The sequence below is a fragment of the Sorex araneus genome, chromosome 10 (assembly GCF_027595985.1).
Source record: "Sorex araneus isolate mSorAra2 chromosome 10, mSorAra2.pri, whole genome shotgun sequence".
NCBI classification, from domain to species: Eukaryota; Metazoa; Chordata; class Mammalia; order Eulipotyphla; family Soricidae; genus Sorex; species Sorex araneus.
The window spans coordinates 43,045,596-43,062,000 of record NC_073311.1 but is presented as its reverse complement, the minus strand read 5'-3'; the positions used below and the strand labels follow the sequence as shown (position 1 = coordinate 43,062,000).

The window sequence follows — 16,405 nt, the reverse complement described above, 5'->3', positions numbered from 1 at the left end:
TGGTGGTGCTCAGGGGATCATATGGGATGCTGGGAATCGAATCCGGGTCGGCCGCGTGCAAGGCAATTACCCTACCCACTGTGCTATCGCTCCAGCTCAGATGTGGTACTTTTAAGACATCAACCTTCCAAGTGCGTTAAAGCAGGTGAACAAATCACACAAAGAACCAAGAAAACGCAGTCATTATGTGTAGGGAACTAGGCTGAGATCGCATACGATGGCCAAGGCTCTGGGTTGACACTGGTCTCTGAGCCGCAGCACGGAACCTGTGTGAGGACTCAGGACCATGAAAGCCAGCACCGCACTCGGCGCCCCAGGGTGCTTCCCTTGCCTCGGGACTGAACACTGGCAAGATCCGATTCCCCGGAGGCACTTGGTAACATACATGACAAATGCATGAGCCCTGTTGAGACTCTCTCACCCTTAACCCATAACTAACACTCTGCAGTCAGGCCTGGGTCTCCGCACACATTCCAGGAGTGCTGAGTTCATCTAGCACCAGGCCATCCAAGAGTTGGTTAAAGCATGTCACGGGCTAGTGCCTTTTGCTCTAGTTTTAGTATATAAAATTCTAAAAAATGAATGAAAAAATAGGTTTTCTGAGTGCCCACCCCTATAACAGGCAGAAAGAACGCTATGAAGTGAACTACAGTGCCAGCCCAGAGGAAGGTACAACGGGTGAAAACAGAAAAGAGGCAAGAGCATGAGTTTGGGTCAGAAAGATCTCGGCGCTGACACTCCTCCTTGACCACACCCCCATTCTACCATTTTTTTTTCCATCTCTAAGAAGGAAGTTCCCTGGATCTTGTGTCGATGTGAAGAGACAGTGAAGCGGAGCTCGTAGAACATGAGCTCAGCCAATGCCAGTTTTCGCTGCGGCAGCCTGAGAGCACTGGTCCCCCAGGGCCATGCGTCAGTGTCTGCAGCCCGTGCTCAAGCATCCCGGTTCCCGCCAGGAGCTCTCACGCCTGGAGCCGATGCCCCGCTCGGGTGGTGGCGTGTGACCGGGAGTCCCGGGGGGCCCTGTCGTGGGAAGTGCCGCTGGCTCCATCCCGAGTCCTTACCTCTTTCAGCGGGATGATGAGTTTCGTCACCTGTTCTTTCCCCAGGAACCGGCCCAGGATTTCATAGGAGTCGTAACTCTTGCTCCGTCGTGCCTCCATGACTTTCGAAAGGATCTGCTTGACCTCCTTCTCCTCCGCCACGGCACCGAACAACTCGTGGTTGAAGATCTTTGAGGGAGAAAAGCCAAACGGCCGTTAGGTGCCCTCAGCAGCGGGCGAGGCGCGGCCCAAGCCAGGAAGACAACACTGTGGATTTGAGACGGGATGGTGGGTTTCCTTCTCTCGCCCTCTGACTGTAGTCCCGGGACCAATCACTATAAGCAAACCTGGGAGGGCCACGGATGAGGCTGAGTGGGAGAGCTCACCCCTGCGTCTGTGAGACCCTCGGTTTAAGCCCTGGCAGTGTGAAAAGGAAACATCAAAAGAAAACCCCAACAGACAGACAAGCACAGCAGTCCCCGCTTATTCAGTTTTGCTTCCCCCAGTTTCAGTTCCTGTGGCCCATCTTGGTGTGAAAATATTACAGTACTATTAAAATACTAAGATGCTTTGAGAGACCACATCCCTAACTTGGATTTTTTTTTTTTTTAAGTAAAACAGCCTTTATTTGGGGGTTTTGAAGGGAAGGAGGAAGAGAAAATGGGAGAGAGTGAGAGAGTGGAGAGTAACGTGCTCAAGAGAGAACCCGGGCTTCTCCAAGGGTGAAGAGAGCCCTACACGCACCCCAGCATTGACATGAAAGCATGACAGTACACATCTAAAAATACGAAATGCTTCATGAACTTGCGTGTCAGCCCTGTGCAGGGCCAGCTAATCTTCTCTATATCGTTCCGATTTTAGTCTATGTGCTGCCGAAGCAAGTACCCTAACTTAGCTTTTTAAAACACTCAATTTTTTTTTAAAACAAAAGATAGGAATTTGGTCTCTTTTTTAAAAAAATCTTTTTTTTTTTTTTTTAAGAATGTAATTTGTTTGGGTTTTGGGCCACACCTACCTGGCTTACTCCTGGCTCTGCACTCAGGGATCACTCCTGGTGGGGTTGAAGGCAGAGGCAGGGGGCGGAGGAGGCCAGCTCCTGTACAGTCCCTCCAGCCCTCTCCTGTCTTTTCTAACAGCATATTCTTTTTAATTCTTAATGGGTCTATCTTGTCATTAGCGACACTTGTTAATTTCTTTATTTCAATTATAATCCAACTTTCTCTAGGTGTGCCATGGATAAGAAGAGTGCAAACAGAGGCATACCTTTTTAAATTTTTTTTTTGGCATTTTGGGTCACACCTGGCAATGCAAAGGGGCTACTCCTGGCTGTATGCTCAGGAATTACTCCTGGCAGTGCTCAGGGGACCATATGGGATGCTGGGAATCAAACCTGAGTTGGCCGCGTGCAAGGCAAACGCCCTACCCGCTGTGCTATCGCTCCAGCCCCAAGAGGCATACTATTTATACCAAGGTTTAAGACTTCCAAGATCCCATGGGGGTCTTGGACCACATCTCCTTTGAGGACCAGGTGGGACGACTGTTCAGAAACCCTGGAAGGTTGTTCTGCTTCAGGACCACATCCAGCGGAGCCCAGGGGCTACTCCTGCCACCTGCTCGGCGAGGAGGTGGGACGGACTGCTCCTTGGGGTGCTCAGGGGACATGGCAATGCAGAAGGTCAAACCATGCACTCTGGCCCTCTGAGCTCTCTCCCCACTCCTGGAAGGTTTATAAGGGTGGCAGGGCTTTTAAAAGCATGCACTATAAAGGTATAATACACACACATAATACATGCATACACACACACACACACACACACACACACACACACAATGTGTAGGGGGTAGCTCCTCTGATAATATAAGAACAGATTTTCTTCTTGTGAGTCATTGGTAAAGTGTACGCCCTGCATTTAGGAGACCTCCGGGTTTGGTCCCTGGCACTGCAACTTAAAAAAAAACAAGAAAAGGAAAGAAAAAGAAAAATTCCTGCGAGGGCCAGGGAGATAGCCTGAAAGGCTGAAGCAGCTCATGTGACAATCCTGGGCCCCAGGTCCAATTTCTGGCACTGCACGGCACCAAGAATGGTCAGGTGTTGCTGGTGGCCCCGCTCGACTGGGGAAGGGAAGCACAGCCTGACCACGCAGCTGCTGGGTGTGGTCCCCAAGGCCCCAGCACCACTGGGCCAAGCCCCAAACCCTCCAGCTCTAACCACGGGTCAGAGGATGGCTGGGAACGGCCTGTGGGCACCCCAGCACTGGCGGGGAAGCACCCAAAGCAAAACAAAACAAAATAAAACAAAAACGAAGGAAATTCTTGTCGTATATACACTTTAGTTTATCAACATTAAAATCTATAATTCAAAATGTCAGTGTCCGGAATTTTAACGAACAGATGCTTATGTGACACATTTTGTTTTCCTATCTAGTCCCCCAAATTTCACTGCATATGATTTTAAAAAGACTTCGCTTTCACCATCAGAAACAAAGCTCTCCTGAGTAGGCTTTTATATGTAACCCCTAAACCACATATCTGATTTGTAGTTTTGTTTCGGGGCCACACCCAGCGGTGCTCAAGGCATGCTCCTGGCCCTGTAACCAGGGATCACTCCTGGCAGGGCTTGGGGGACAATATGGGGTGTTGGGGATTGAACTCAGGTTGGTCGCATGCAAGGCAAGCACGCTACCCACTGTAGTTTTTCTCCATCACTTAATGATTCTTTCAAAAAGGGGTTCTTTTGAAGCAATTGAAATTTCTGTTTATTTCAAAAGCTTTAGATAGACAATGCCACCTGTCTTTCCACACTTCCTTGAGTCTTAACAGAGCTGGGAATCAAACCTAAAACTCATGCCTGCAAGGCACATACACAAATATCAACTTTTTAAACCTCTGCTAATCTGACACATTGGTGCAAAGTTTCATTTTTAGAGACAAGTCTTCTTGTTTTGTGAACTGATCTGTGTGATTTGTCCACTTAAGAAGAACCAGAATCCCTTTCTCTAAATCTTACCTCAATCATTATGTTTAAACAGGAGTCCAGATCCCCGACCTGCAGCTTGCTGGTGAGACCTTGCAGTAACATGTGGACAGTGAAAGTCAGCACGTGGACCTGAAACAACATGCATAAGGGGATGAGTGGCCGAGACTCACGAGGCCAGAAGCAGAAGCACCACAAGGACAGCTGATACCCTGTGACCCTGCACGGAGAACCCCGGGGCAGACCACCCCACGGCATCACTTGGCACAGAAAATGTTCAAAAGCACATTCCCAGCCCAGGACCTAAGCCTGAACTACCTCAGCCAATGGATTATAAAGAAAGACAGAAGAGGTTTGAGCTTCCGTATCTGTGGATTTGGGGGCATGTGAGTGATAAATGCAATGAAATTGGATGTAAAAAAAAAAAGTGTTACAGAGAAAAGAAATAAGTCTTGCCTTCGATAGTAATCACAGCTAACATTCCTAAGAGCCCACCAAGAGTAAGGAAGGTCCAGCATTGCTACCCCACATCTACTCAATCATTTAATCCTCCTTCACTGGATCTAGGGTGTGGGTCTGACGAGGAAGCCGGGGCACAAAGCTGGTCTTGCCAGGTGACACAGGTAGTAGGACCTGAAACCTGCCGAAACCCTGTTCCGCATCCCAAGGCTGTCAGCATCCTTTTCACTGCTTTCAGAGCTGTAAACTACTGGCAGTGGCCGACTAAGAAGATGTCTTTGTGAATTAATTAATTTCTTTGTGAATTACGTGGATCACCTTGGGCAGTGCTGGGGATTGAACAATGCCTCACCCGGGCAGGGTAAGCACGCCCTGCCTCCAAAGCTTCGATTTATACTTGTGATCTTTTAAACACTATTTATATAGTTAAACTACTTGCTGAAACTTTATGTATATTAAAAAAAAATCCTTCTGAGGAGAATAAAGAATAACAGGTAAAGGTTTCAGCAATATTTACATGACTAATACTAAAAAACGCAAGAGCTCTCTCTTCCGTTTTAAGAATTAAGTTAATAAGTCAAAAATTTATTTAATAACTAATGGATGGATTCGAAGACCAGGTGGTTTAGAGGGAAAAGGGGTGCAATTACTTATTTATTTAGGGGGATTTTGGGATCACACAGGGGTTACTTTTGGTTCTGTGCTCAGGAATTACCCCTGGTCTTGCTCACGTGACCGTATGGGATGCTGGGGATTAAACCTGGGTTGGCTGCGTGTAAGGCAAAACATCCAACCCACTATACTATCGCTCCTGCCTTCGGTGTCCAAAGGGCTTCACTTAAACACGCCCGGTGCTGCGGTGCCACGTGAGGATAAGACCTAAGACAGCGGTACTGGTCCAAGCCCATCTGCCGAGCACGCAGCAGAGCGCCTCTGCCACGCTGGCTCAGAGGCTGGGCAAATGCGGACACCAAGGAGGTCCCAGCCCCAGAGAAGGCGGAGACTCCCCCACCCTGCCTCTCCCGATAAGCACAGCCATCAGACTGGGCCGCGACCCTGTGGCGCTACTAGGGAAGAATGCATAGAGTCAAGCACTACCAACCCCTAGGACAATGGTGCTGATGCCGCAGAGGGAGGGAATTCACGCCCTTCCTGCTCCCCCACACTCGGGGACCCTGTATGTGGCGGCAGTGACAGGGGACCAACTCTGCCATTCTGGGAGGAGGGACCAACTGCCCTGCTCTTCTCCTTCTCCCTGGCTGCTCCTTGGCCCTGTCTGTGGGCACGGTCCTGCGAAGTGCGTGTGACCCAGCAAACAGGTGGGGCCTCCCACCTTTCTAGCTGAAGGCTGGGCTGAAGCAGAAGGGCGATGTTCAGTGTGCGCAGGAAGGGGAGGGGGTGGGAAGAGCCCAGGGGAGGGGTGGGAAGAACCCAGCGGAAGGTTTAGACGCGGCAGGCCTAAATTTTGCGTTTCTAACAAGCTCCCAGGGGGTCACGTTTCCAGGCTCACATGGTGGTATGAGGAGACAGCAGGTCCTAAGCACCGCCAGTTGCTTTGTATTCTCTAATTACTCACACGCTGTGTCCTGTTCCACCTGTCTATGGCCCTCCTGCTGCTGGGGTGCATGTCACATGTTTGCCCCTTTGGCTATTTCCGGCATCATCTGCAGGCCCTCAGATACAGGCAGACGGGCTGCAGGTCGCAGACAAGAAGCACACATGTCTGTCCCGCCAGGTACTGGGGCAGACCAAGGATTTCCTGGGTCTCAGGCAGCCCATAGGCGGGATTCTCCCCTCCAGCCCAGAACAGCTGTGTCTGTTCTTCACTGCTGGCATTTGCGGGGACATATCCAATATATTCCCAGTAAGAATTTTATTAATAATTGAGAGAAGATGAAACTTGTTTTTTTTTTGCTTTTTGGGTCACACCCGGTGATGCACAGGGGTTACTCCTGGCTCTGCACTCAGGAATCACCCCTGGCGGTGCTCAGGGGACCATATGGGATGCTGGGAATCGAACCCAGGTCGGCCGTGTGCAAGGTAAACGCCCTACCCGCTGTGCTATTGCTCCAGCCCCGAGAAGATGAAATTTGTTATCAAGTGATTTGAGGGAAAAAGAGAGGTAATTGTCCCAAGTTGAGAAGGACCTTAAAAAAAAATCAACTTTAAGTGGAAATCATCTGCCACACAGGCAGGGGGTAGGGTGGGAGGGGAATATACTGGGGTTCTTGGTGGTGGAACATGTGCACTGGAGAAGGGATGGGTGTTGGATCATTGTATGACCAAGACTTAAAACTGAAAGCTTTGTAACTGTTCTCACGGTGATTCAATACAAAATAAAAAAGATTAAAAAAAAATCAACTTTAGAGGCATTTAAACAAGGATATTAGGGCTAGAGAGGGGATTAAAGTGCTTGTCCCTCATTCTGCTGACCCCAGTTCAAATTCCCAGAGCCACAGATGGTTCCCTCAGCACCTCCAGGCACAAACTCCTAAGCACAAAGCCAGGAATCGCTCCTGAGTTCAAACCAAAAAATAAAATAAATTAAAAAGCATAGTTTAAAGACGTTGAATAGAAACTTCTGAATATCCTTGCTTGAATTTGTTACTGGAGACAGACCCAAAGGATTAAGACTTAGTGTTCAAATGACTAATATGTGAATTTCAATCCATCTCAGTAAACCAAGCACACAATGCAACGTACCTGATAGCCCCGGACGAGGGTGCTCTGTAATTCCTTCAAAATGTACTGTAGGTAATGCACACCCAGGTCCTCTATTATCTTGGCGAGAGTGCTGCGTGCAATGTCTCGGATCTCCTGGGCTCTGTTCTTGAGGAGTGCACACACTTTCAGCAAAATACTAGAAGATGAGACATTTGAAAACGAATCAAATGAACAGAAATCAAAAAAACCTAAACATCCTTTGTCTCGTAATTGCTTGTGACCCATGTTTCCCAACAAAGATTCTAAACCACAGCAAACTTCTCTTCTCTTCTTCTCTGTATTAAAACTTCTCTTCTCCCTGACAAAAAGAGACTCGCAAGTCAGGAAGGAAGGAAGGAGAAATTTTTGAGCTTCCCCGACCTCTCTCAACCTGCTGCTCTACGTACCTTGGCAGATTCGCTTCTAAGACTTCGCGTGGGAGGGACTGCATCAGCTTAACCATGGCAAACGCCAGGGGAACTCGGACCACTTCCTCGTCATTCACAACCTTCGATTTTATGAGCTTGTGCTCTTCCTCCCTCTTAGTCTGAAAGAAAAAAGACAAGACCAGATAAATCGAAATGAGAGGGACGAGGAGCCAAGCCACACCCTAACTTTCTGCGACATCTGGCTTTTGAGCCATTTGCAAAAGTAATCAAAGGTTCCTCCAGGTGGTGCTTGGGGGAACCCTGTGATTCTGGATATTGATCCTGGGTGAGGCATGTGCAAGGCAAGCTATGCTATGGCTCTGACCCCTGAAAGATCTGATTTTTTTTCAGGGAGGGTCATATTCAGGGCTTACTCCTGGCTCTGAGCTCCCAGATCACTCCTGGTGGTGCTCAGGGTACCATATAGGGTGCTGGGGATAGAACCTGGGTCAGCCATGTGCAAGACAAATGCTGTATTTATTACCTGCTGTACTATCTCTCCAGCCCCGAAAGATGGATTGATTTTGAGAGAGATTATGCCCATTTCTAAGTTTTCTGTTTTAATACAACCATTATGACACTTAGGATAACTCTTTAAAATCATAAAATAAAAAATGAGAACGTTCTTGGGGGCTAGAGTGATAGCACAGCAGGTAGAGTGTTTGCCTTGCACACGGCCGACCCGGGTTCGATTCCCAGCATCCCATAGAGTCCCCTGAGCACCACCAGGGGTAATTCCTGAGTGCAGAGCCAGGAGGAACCCCTGTGCAGTGCTGGGTGTGACTCAAAAAGCCCAACAAAGAAAAAAAAAAAGAGAGAACGTTCTTTGCAGGCAGGAGAGATAGTTTAAGGGGGTGAGAGTATGCATTACATGCAAGTGATCTGGGTTATTTTTTTTTTGGGGGGGGTTCTATCCAGCAATAGTAAAGGTTTACTCCTGGTTCTGTGCTCAGGAATTACTCCTGGCGGTGCTTGGGGGACCATATGGGATGCTGGGGATTGAACTCAGGTCACCCACGTGCAGGGCAAATGCTCTCCCTGCTGTACTATCACTCCAGGCCCGTGATCTGGGTTTGATCCCCAGCACTGCATGGTCCACTGAGCCCCGCTGGGAATATGCCCTGAGCGCAGAGCCCCTACGCTTGGTGTGACCCCAAAACAAAAAGATTTCAAAACAAGTGAAGACAAATTTTCTGTGAAGTGAGTTAACACTACTTGGTTTTGTCGTTTTCAGGTCCAGGGATTGGACCCTGGTCTTTTGCACACAAGGCGTGCATTTTACCACCGAGTCACATTCCAGGCCCCAAGACTACCTCCAAGTATACAAACATCACAGAAAAATCTGTCAATTGGGATTTTTATGTACTTGACTGACATTATTGGTGTATTAGACATGTAATGTCTCAAATAAGGTTTAGTTGCAACTCCACCACACCACCCTTCCAAAAAAATAATCACCAATTAATACACTAGAGCAAGCATTGGCAAACTTTTTCCATAAAGAGCCTTCGAGTATTTTTGACTCCATAGTCTCCATTGAAGCTACTCACCTCTGCACCTTAAAGCTCTCGGACGTCAGGTAAATGAGGGTAACTGTGTGTTAATAAAACTTTATTTGCAAAAACAGGTGGAGGATATTTTTTTGCTTGGGGTAGTGTCGTTGACTCTGGGGAGGAGGGGACATGCCTTCCTCAGTGTGAGCCTGGCTGACTGAGGGAGAGAGGGAAGTTTTGCACAATTCGGCAGTAGTCAATAAGCAGAAAAGTAGAGAAGACTGAAATTGGTAACAAGGCTTTCTGGAAATGTAACGCCTCTGAGTATGTACCTTAGAGACAGAAAGCATAGAGCTCTTCTATCAGGATCACAGTAAAGGAGAATTAACTGCTTCTTTGTAGCAGTGGATGAGCCTGAAGATGACCAGTGAGAGAAGTGAAGAAATGAAGAGAAGGAAAGAATAAAAGCTAAACTCAACTGATAACAGAAGCTTCACACCGGCAGGACCCACACCCTCCTCCCCCAGATTTACGGGGAACAGAATTATTACCGTAGACGCCAGGCACTTGTGAAGTCTGGGCAGAATATCCCCCGTTATGGTGCCTTGGATGTTCTTAATTGTTCTCTCCAGCTCTTCCTTATTCCGAGGGAGGGTTGTGACGGGCGTCGGGGCAGCCTCAGCTTCCTCAGCTGACACCCCTCCCCCATCAGCGGGCCCAGGGTTCTCCAGGTCTGCATTGTCATCTGACACGCTCTTACATCCATTTTCCTTCTCTTCCTCAGTCATTTGTTCTAATTCCATGACTTCTTGCTCCGCTAACTCCATCGCTTCTATTGTGTCTACGTTTAGAAAACACGAGAAAGTCATCTTAAATCAAATAAGCAGTCGGTTAAATCAATTAGGTTGAGGAGTCTATAAGGTTAAGGAGTCTATTCCAAAAGCAACTCATAAAACCATCTCATCGCCAACGAAGGCGAATCACCGTAAAAGCTGAGGAAAGAGCAGCACAAAGGAGGGTTGGGTTTTGTTGTTGCTGTTTTTTTGATGTGTGTTGTACAGTTTAGCATCAAATGAGTATCTAATGCCAGAGACAAATAACCCCAAAATGATAAAACCTGGAGTATAAGTGTGGGGTACTTTGGGAACACACTGGCTGAGTGGGGCAGGTGAGTCTCAGTCAAAAGTTCTCAAAGGATGGTGGAGGGAGGTATCCCAAAGAGAATCTGAATTCATGAGCCACCAAATCAGTAGCAGCCAACAGTTCTTATGTAGAGCTTATGGGGCTGGAATGATAGTGCAATGATGGGTAGGGCACTTGCTTTGCACACTGCCAACCCGGGTTTAATCTTTGTCATCCCATGCTCGGGAGTGATCCCTGAGCACAGTCCTGTGCACTGCCAAATGGGTCCCCGCCCTCGCCCCGACTCCCGAAAAACCCAAAACAAAAAAAAAGAAATGTCCCTTATGGATGGGTTTTGAATTCTGCACCACCCAATAGAGTTGCTTTGTACCTTGTAAGACTACAGTGAGATCTAAGTAGACGTTGATGTACCTAAATCATGTATCTGACACACTTCCCAACTCATAATTTTGGGGAGGTGTGGCGGGGGGGGGGGGCACACCCAGCTGTGCTCAGCACTTATTCCTGGCTCTGCAGTCGGGGGTCACTGACAGGAGGGGGAGACCACGTGGGATGCCAGGAACTGAACCTGATTCAGGCAAATGTCCTACTAGCTATACTATCCCTTGGCCCTCTAATTATTCATATAATTTTATATTTATATTGATGTAATTATTTATATAAATATATATAGTTTTGGGACCACACCCAGTGATACTCAGGGCTTACTCCGGACTCTGACCCCAGGGATCACTCCTGGGGAGCTGGGGGACCATATGAGGTGCTGGTGATTGAACCCGGCAAGTGCCCACCTGCTGTACTATCACTTTGGCCCTATTCTAATGATTTTCTTACAGTTTCTTTGTTGCTAAATATGTAATCCGAGCAAAAAAGAGTGACAAAATTGGATTTCTATATACATAATCTACAATTCACATATTTTTCACCTGTACAAGTCAGACTAGCCTATTTTGTTGTTAAATACGATTTTAAAGAATATGTTACTATTCATTAGAACTTTCAGCTTACTCACTGGTTGTTGCTTCAACCACAGAAATGGGAAATAAATTTTTACAATATAATTCACGATTGTTATTTATTTAAAAAAGGATGGAAATCTAGTTTAAGAAGGTTTTAAAGACTTACTTTCATCATTCTGAATTTTTCTCATTTGTTCTTCAAGGCTTTTGTGGTCAAAGTGGAATGCATCTAATACTATTACTAGCAAACTGTTAAAAAAAGATACAAAGAAATGTTTGTTTGATATATAAATATCAACTAAAAATGAGGAAATTTAAAGACTTATCTATATTAAAATTATGACTATTACAGAGTACCTTTGCTAGGCATCAATTCTTAGAAAAAGCTCAGAATTAATATGATCAGGTTCCCCTCAATTTTTTGAAGATTGAAGGAAACTGTATTAAATACAAAGACTAATTTAACAAGACGTCTTTGTAGTTCAAGAATGTGGTCTTTATAATAAAATCTCTCTTGTCCGTATTTTTACTAGATCTAGGTATTTTTTTATCTTAGGGTTTAAAGTATTTCTAATTTTAGTAAGCATCAATATAACCCTAGAAATATAAGGTAAACGTTGAGAACATAAGAAAGATACTTTAGGAAATATTTCAAGATTTACATTAAAAACACAAAACAGTGACATACCTCACACCTAACTTTTGATTGATCTGCCCCGTTTGCAAGACATGGATGAAGTGTTTCAAGTAATAGATATATGCTGACCAGGAGAGATGCTTGCATATTGCTCCAATAGCTTCTGTGGCAGCGATGGTTATATTTTCATGCTGTGTAACAATAAAAAACTCAAAAGCATCAACACAAAACATGCATTTACTAACAAAATACATAGTGAACATGTATGGTAATGGCCTAGACAGTAGGAGATCAGCAATTATGGGTGGTGGGGGGGGGGGGAAGAGATCCAAACTATAGTTCCCTCATGGAGATATATAAATATAGAATATATATATTCTAGAGGAAAAACACCATCCTTTGAGGGCTACTAATGGGTTAAAAGTTCTCTGAAATTTTTGAAGAAAGATTTTTGGCTCCACTCAGACTTCTCTGGTGGGTTCGAGCCTACACACTGAGGATGAAGTTGATTCAATGTGTACAATGCCGCAAGTGCTAAGGTTTGCTTCAGCATTCAAGAGCACACTGTCTCAGAGATGCTGTGTCCTGTGTGACGGAGAACAGGAACTGGATTCATTTTATAGCTTCAATGAGAAAAGCAGACAAGCACATATGAGGCAGTTTTCAGACTCTGGACATCAAATAGTGCATGCCCATGACCTCTGAACGGGAACAAATGAAGGCAGCTGCTAATGACTCTAACTCACATGCGGAGAAAATTGTCACGTCAAACATCACACAGGGGAGGAAAGTGAGCAGGAAGCTTTGAGCCTCTGAGTCTTTGCAGTCTCCTTGAATTAAGTAGGTAGACTTGAGGTTGTGAGAGCTTAGGGTCACAGAAAAGAGTGTACAAGGGTCACAGTGGTATGAAAGATGCACAAAGAGAGATTCGGGTAAATCCTCACTGGTATAGGAGAGTAAGGGCTATGGGACAAAGGGGCTATGGGACAACGGGTAAGAACCACTGAATAGAATCAGACAGAACAGCTGTCAGAGATGACAGAGGGGCAAGAACAATTCATGTTCTAAAATGAGTGAAAAGCATTCAACGTGTGGGTACTGGGCACCCAGATACTCAGCCCGTAGTGTCTCAGTACTAGGGCCAAATTCGTCCTAAAGATGAGTACATAAAGAAAGACAAAGTTTGAGGTGTCTGGTATCTATCAGTTACACAGAATAGGAAATAGAAAAATGTTTCTAATGAGAAAAATCAACAGGAAGTGTGTGGCATTCACACATGGCTCTTACGGGTGCCCTATAGATTAGCCAAGGTTTGTTCAGCTTGCTAAAGGATTTCATACGCTCAGAGTATAACAAATTAATGTTTCATTTTCATTGAATGTAGATTTTTATTACAATCATTTACTTAGTGTACACACTTATGCAGTACAGACATAATATTTTTTAACATAAAGCCAATATTCCCTTTCTTAGGGTAAAACACACATTTTCATACTCATGTAGGGCTGCTCAAATTTCCCCCTTAAATCTCTTCATTTGTACCTGGTTATTGATTTACAATTTGGTGGGATTCTAGAAAATTAGTTCTATTCATCTGTATGTGTGTAGGTGTCAAACCTCCATTTTAAAAAAGTTTTTTTAAAAAATCTGTCCCATATCTGAGATAAAAAAGAAATACAGCCAGGGAACAAAGAATGGTCAAAGTCATTGGAACTGAAATTTTGTCTATAGAACTAAGCTCTTATGAAGTAGGGGAGTGGATGGCAGCTCGAGGGGTCCTTGGGGCACTAGCGGAGGGGGTAGTGTTGGAATGATGTATCCATTAAAAGTATGATTAACAGTATTGTAAATTCCAGTATTCAATAATAATGGTTAAAAAATAAAATATTAAAAAGTCAGAAAATAGCAACAGGAAGGATTTAAAGGAAAGAAATGTTTTTAAAAGATTACACTATGGGATTGAAGAGATGGCACAGCAGGTAGAGTGCTTGCCATGCACACGGCTGATCTGGGCTCTATTCCCAGGCATCACCTTTGGTCTCCTGAGACCCACTAGAAATGATCCCTGAGCACAGTGCAAGGCATAAAACCTGAGCACTGGGTGTGCACAGTGGAGGCACAGCTACCCCCCAAAAGAAACGTTATGAGGAACAAACAATGACTTCTTGTAAGAAACACTATAAAGCAAAAGAAAGCAAAGCAGTATCTTTAACATACTGAATGGAGGGGGCATTAACCCTCTCAATCTAGATTCCTAGCCCAGAAACATTATCTTTCAAAATCAAAGATGAGAAAAAAAGAGACAAGAACAAAAAGAGAGCTAGAGAGGCAAGGTAAGGCACTTGCTTTGCATGTGGCCAAGCCAGGTTCTATCCCTGGCACCTGTGTTGGTCCCCGAACCCTGTCAGGAAGGATCTCTGAGCACAAAGTCAGAAGTCAGCTCTGAGCACAGCTGAGTATGGCTTCAAAACAAAACATAAAAACAAAAACCAATAAGGCCCTAGAAGAATTAATCACCAACAGACCTTTACTACCTTTACATTTCAAGAAAGTCTTCATGTCAGCACTAAAGAAATACTGGGTCAATAATGTGGAAGGGAAGGAGATACAGCACAGCAGGCAAGGTACTCTCTTGCACGCAGATGGCCTGGATTTATTCCCCAGGACCCCATATGGGGCTCCAAGCACCGGCAGGAGTGATCCCTGAGCACAGAGGTAGGAGTGAGTCCTGAGCACCACTGGGTGTGGCCCCAAAACAAAATAAATAAAGTAGAATCACATAAGAGAATGACGGTTACTGGAAATTATAAAAGCAAATGCAAAAGGTCTTTTTCTTATTAAGATTAAAAAAAAATACTTGCTTAAGGCAAAAGTAATTCTTACTGTGTAGGTTTTAACCAATGTATAGATTAATACTTATGATAACTGGTAAGCCATCAGAGAAAATATAAAATCATAAAAAAAACTAATCTGTCAAGAAAAGAGGAAAAAGAGAAGCCAGAGTGATAGGACAGTGGGTAGTGCTCTTGCCGTGCATGTGGCCGACCTGGGTTCAATCTCTGGCACTCCATATGGTCCCCCAAGCACCACCAGGTGAAATTCCCATTCTCAGAGCCACGAGTAAGCCCTGAGCATAGAGAGGTGTATGCCCTTTTCTCCCAGCCCCAAAAAAGAAAGAGAAAAAAAGGGGGAGATGGAACAAAAGGGAAATAAAACCACTCTCACATATTTTAAACCCACTCCTATTAATAATCCTATTAAATATAAATGGTTTAAAAACCAGTTATAAACAGGGGTATCAGATTAGACTGAAAGAGAAGGATCTAGTTATAAGCTACCTAAGAAGAAATAAACTTTAATATAAAGTTATAAACAGGCAAAAATTAGAAACCAAAACTAAACTAATTTTAAGCTATGCATTTCATTTATGTCTCTTTCTAATTTTACTGCTACTAAGCTCTGAGCTGGTTGTGTTTGCTGCTCCTTCTTTTTTAAAAAAAAAAATTCTTTTTTTTATTACTTCACTGTGATACAGTGACAAAAATTTCATGTTTGAACTTCAATCATACGGTCATGAAACACCCATCTTTTCACCAGTGCACGTTTTCCACCACCAAAATCCCCTGTATCCCACCCCCCAATTCCACACCTCCCCCAGCCTGTCTAGCAGACAATCTGCAAAATGCTCTTTCTCTACTTTAGTTACCTTTGATATTTTGAGACCAGTCCTACCACCCCTCATACCTGCTGAAAATGCAACGCTAGACACTGTGTTTTGTATTGCTTGTTATGGAGATAATATAATGTCGTGCAGCCTCAAGAGCGGACACACACTCTAGGAATTCTAAGATTTTAATAATTAGGGTCTGAAGAAATCGCTGCAGTTTGCTGCTCTTTAAAACAGATTTCTTTTGCTTGGGGAGCCACACTCAGTGTTGTTCAGGGCTTACTTCTGGCCCTGCGCTCTGGAGTCACTCCTGGCAGAGTTTGGAGAACCATATGGGGTGTCGGGGATCGAACCCAGGTCATCTGATTGCAAAGCAAGGGCCCTGCACATTGTACAAACTCTCCAGCCATCTTCACAATAGGACTTGAGGAAGAATTCCTTTATGTATTTAAATAACTCTTTAAAAAAATTTAGTATGCTGAAATTATAGAGAAAACTCTCCATACAGAAGGTCATGTAATCAATCCAATAGAAATTCAAGTCTCAAATCCTAATATCGGAGCTAGTGATATAGTACAAAGGGCTGGAATGCATGTTAGGGGCCCAGGCCTGATCCCTGACACCACCTGATCTTAGCACCACTGGTGGCTGTAGCCATGAGGCCACCAGCACCGCAGAAGTCCCCAAACATCAACAAATCCTAGTATTATTTCACATAATAATTAAGCTTGAATTTCTGTGTACCATCTCTCATTAATCTACGTAAACCAGTAAATATTTATCTAGTCTATCCTATGCACCAAACACTGTTCTACTATAATAGTGAAGAACATCCTTAATTCAAAACCTTTTTCTGATTCAGTATCTCTGGGAAAGTCTCAGAACTTCACTGATTCTGT

General features: G+C 44.8%; 1 protein-coding gene and 1 non-coding gene across 2 annotated transcripts in view; both read right to left on the bottom strand.

Moving 5' to 3' along the window:
* The window catches only part of UTP20 (UTP20 small subunit processome component), a 106,802-nt gene that overhangs the window by 22,168 nt on the left and 68,229 nt on the right, over positions 1-16,405 (bottom strand). Inside the window, exons 39-45 of the mRNA XM_055118510.1 lie at positions 11,891-12,030; positions 11,369-11,451; positions 9,652-9,941; positions 7,587-7,726; positions 7,180-7,336; positions 4,051-4,149; positions 1,065-1,232 (exon numbers count right to left, since the gene is read on the bottom strand). Of these exons, the coding sequence (XP_054974485.1) occupies positions 1,065-1,232; positions 4,051-4,149; positions 7,180-7,336; positions 7,587-7,726; positions 9,652-9,941; positions 11,369-11,451; positions 11,891-12,030 (1,077 nt within the window). The remainder of the gene's footprint in view (positions 1-1,064; positions 1,233-4,050; positions 4,150-7,179; positions 7,337-7,586; positions 7,727-9,651; positions 9,942-11,368; positions 11,452-11,890; positions 12,031-16,405) is intronic.
* On the bottom strand, positions 1,824-1,928 carry LOC129399190 (U6 spliceosomal RNA). Its single transcript, XR_008626977.1, has one exon. It is a non-coding gene; the product is annotated as a U6 spliceosomal RNA (small nuclear RNA).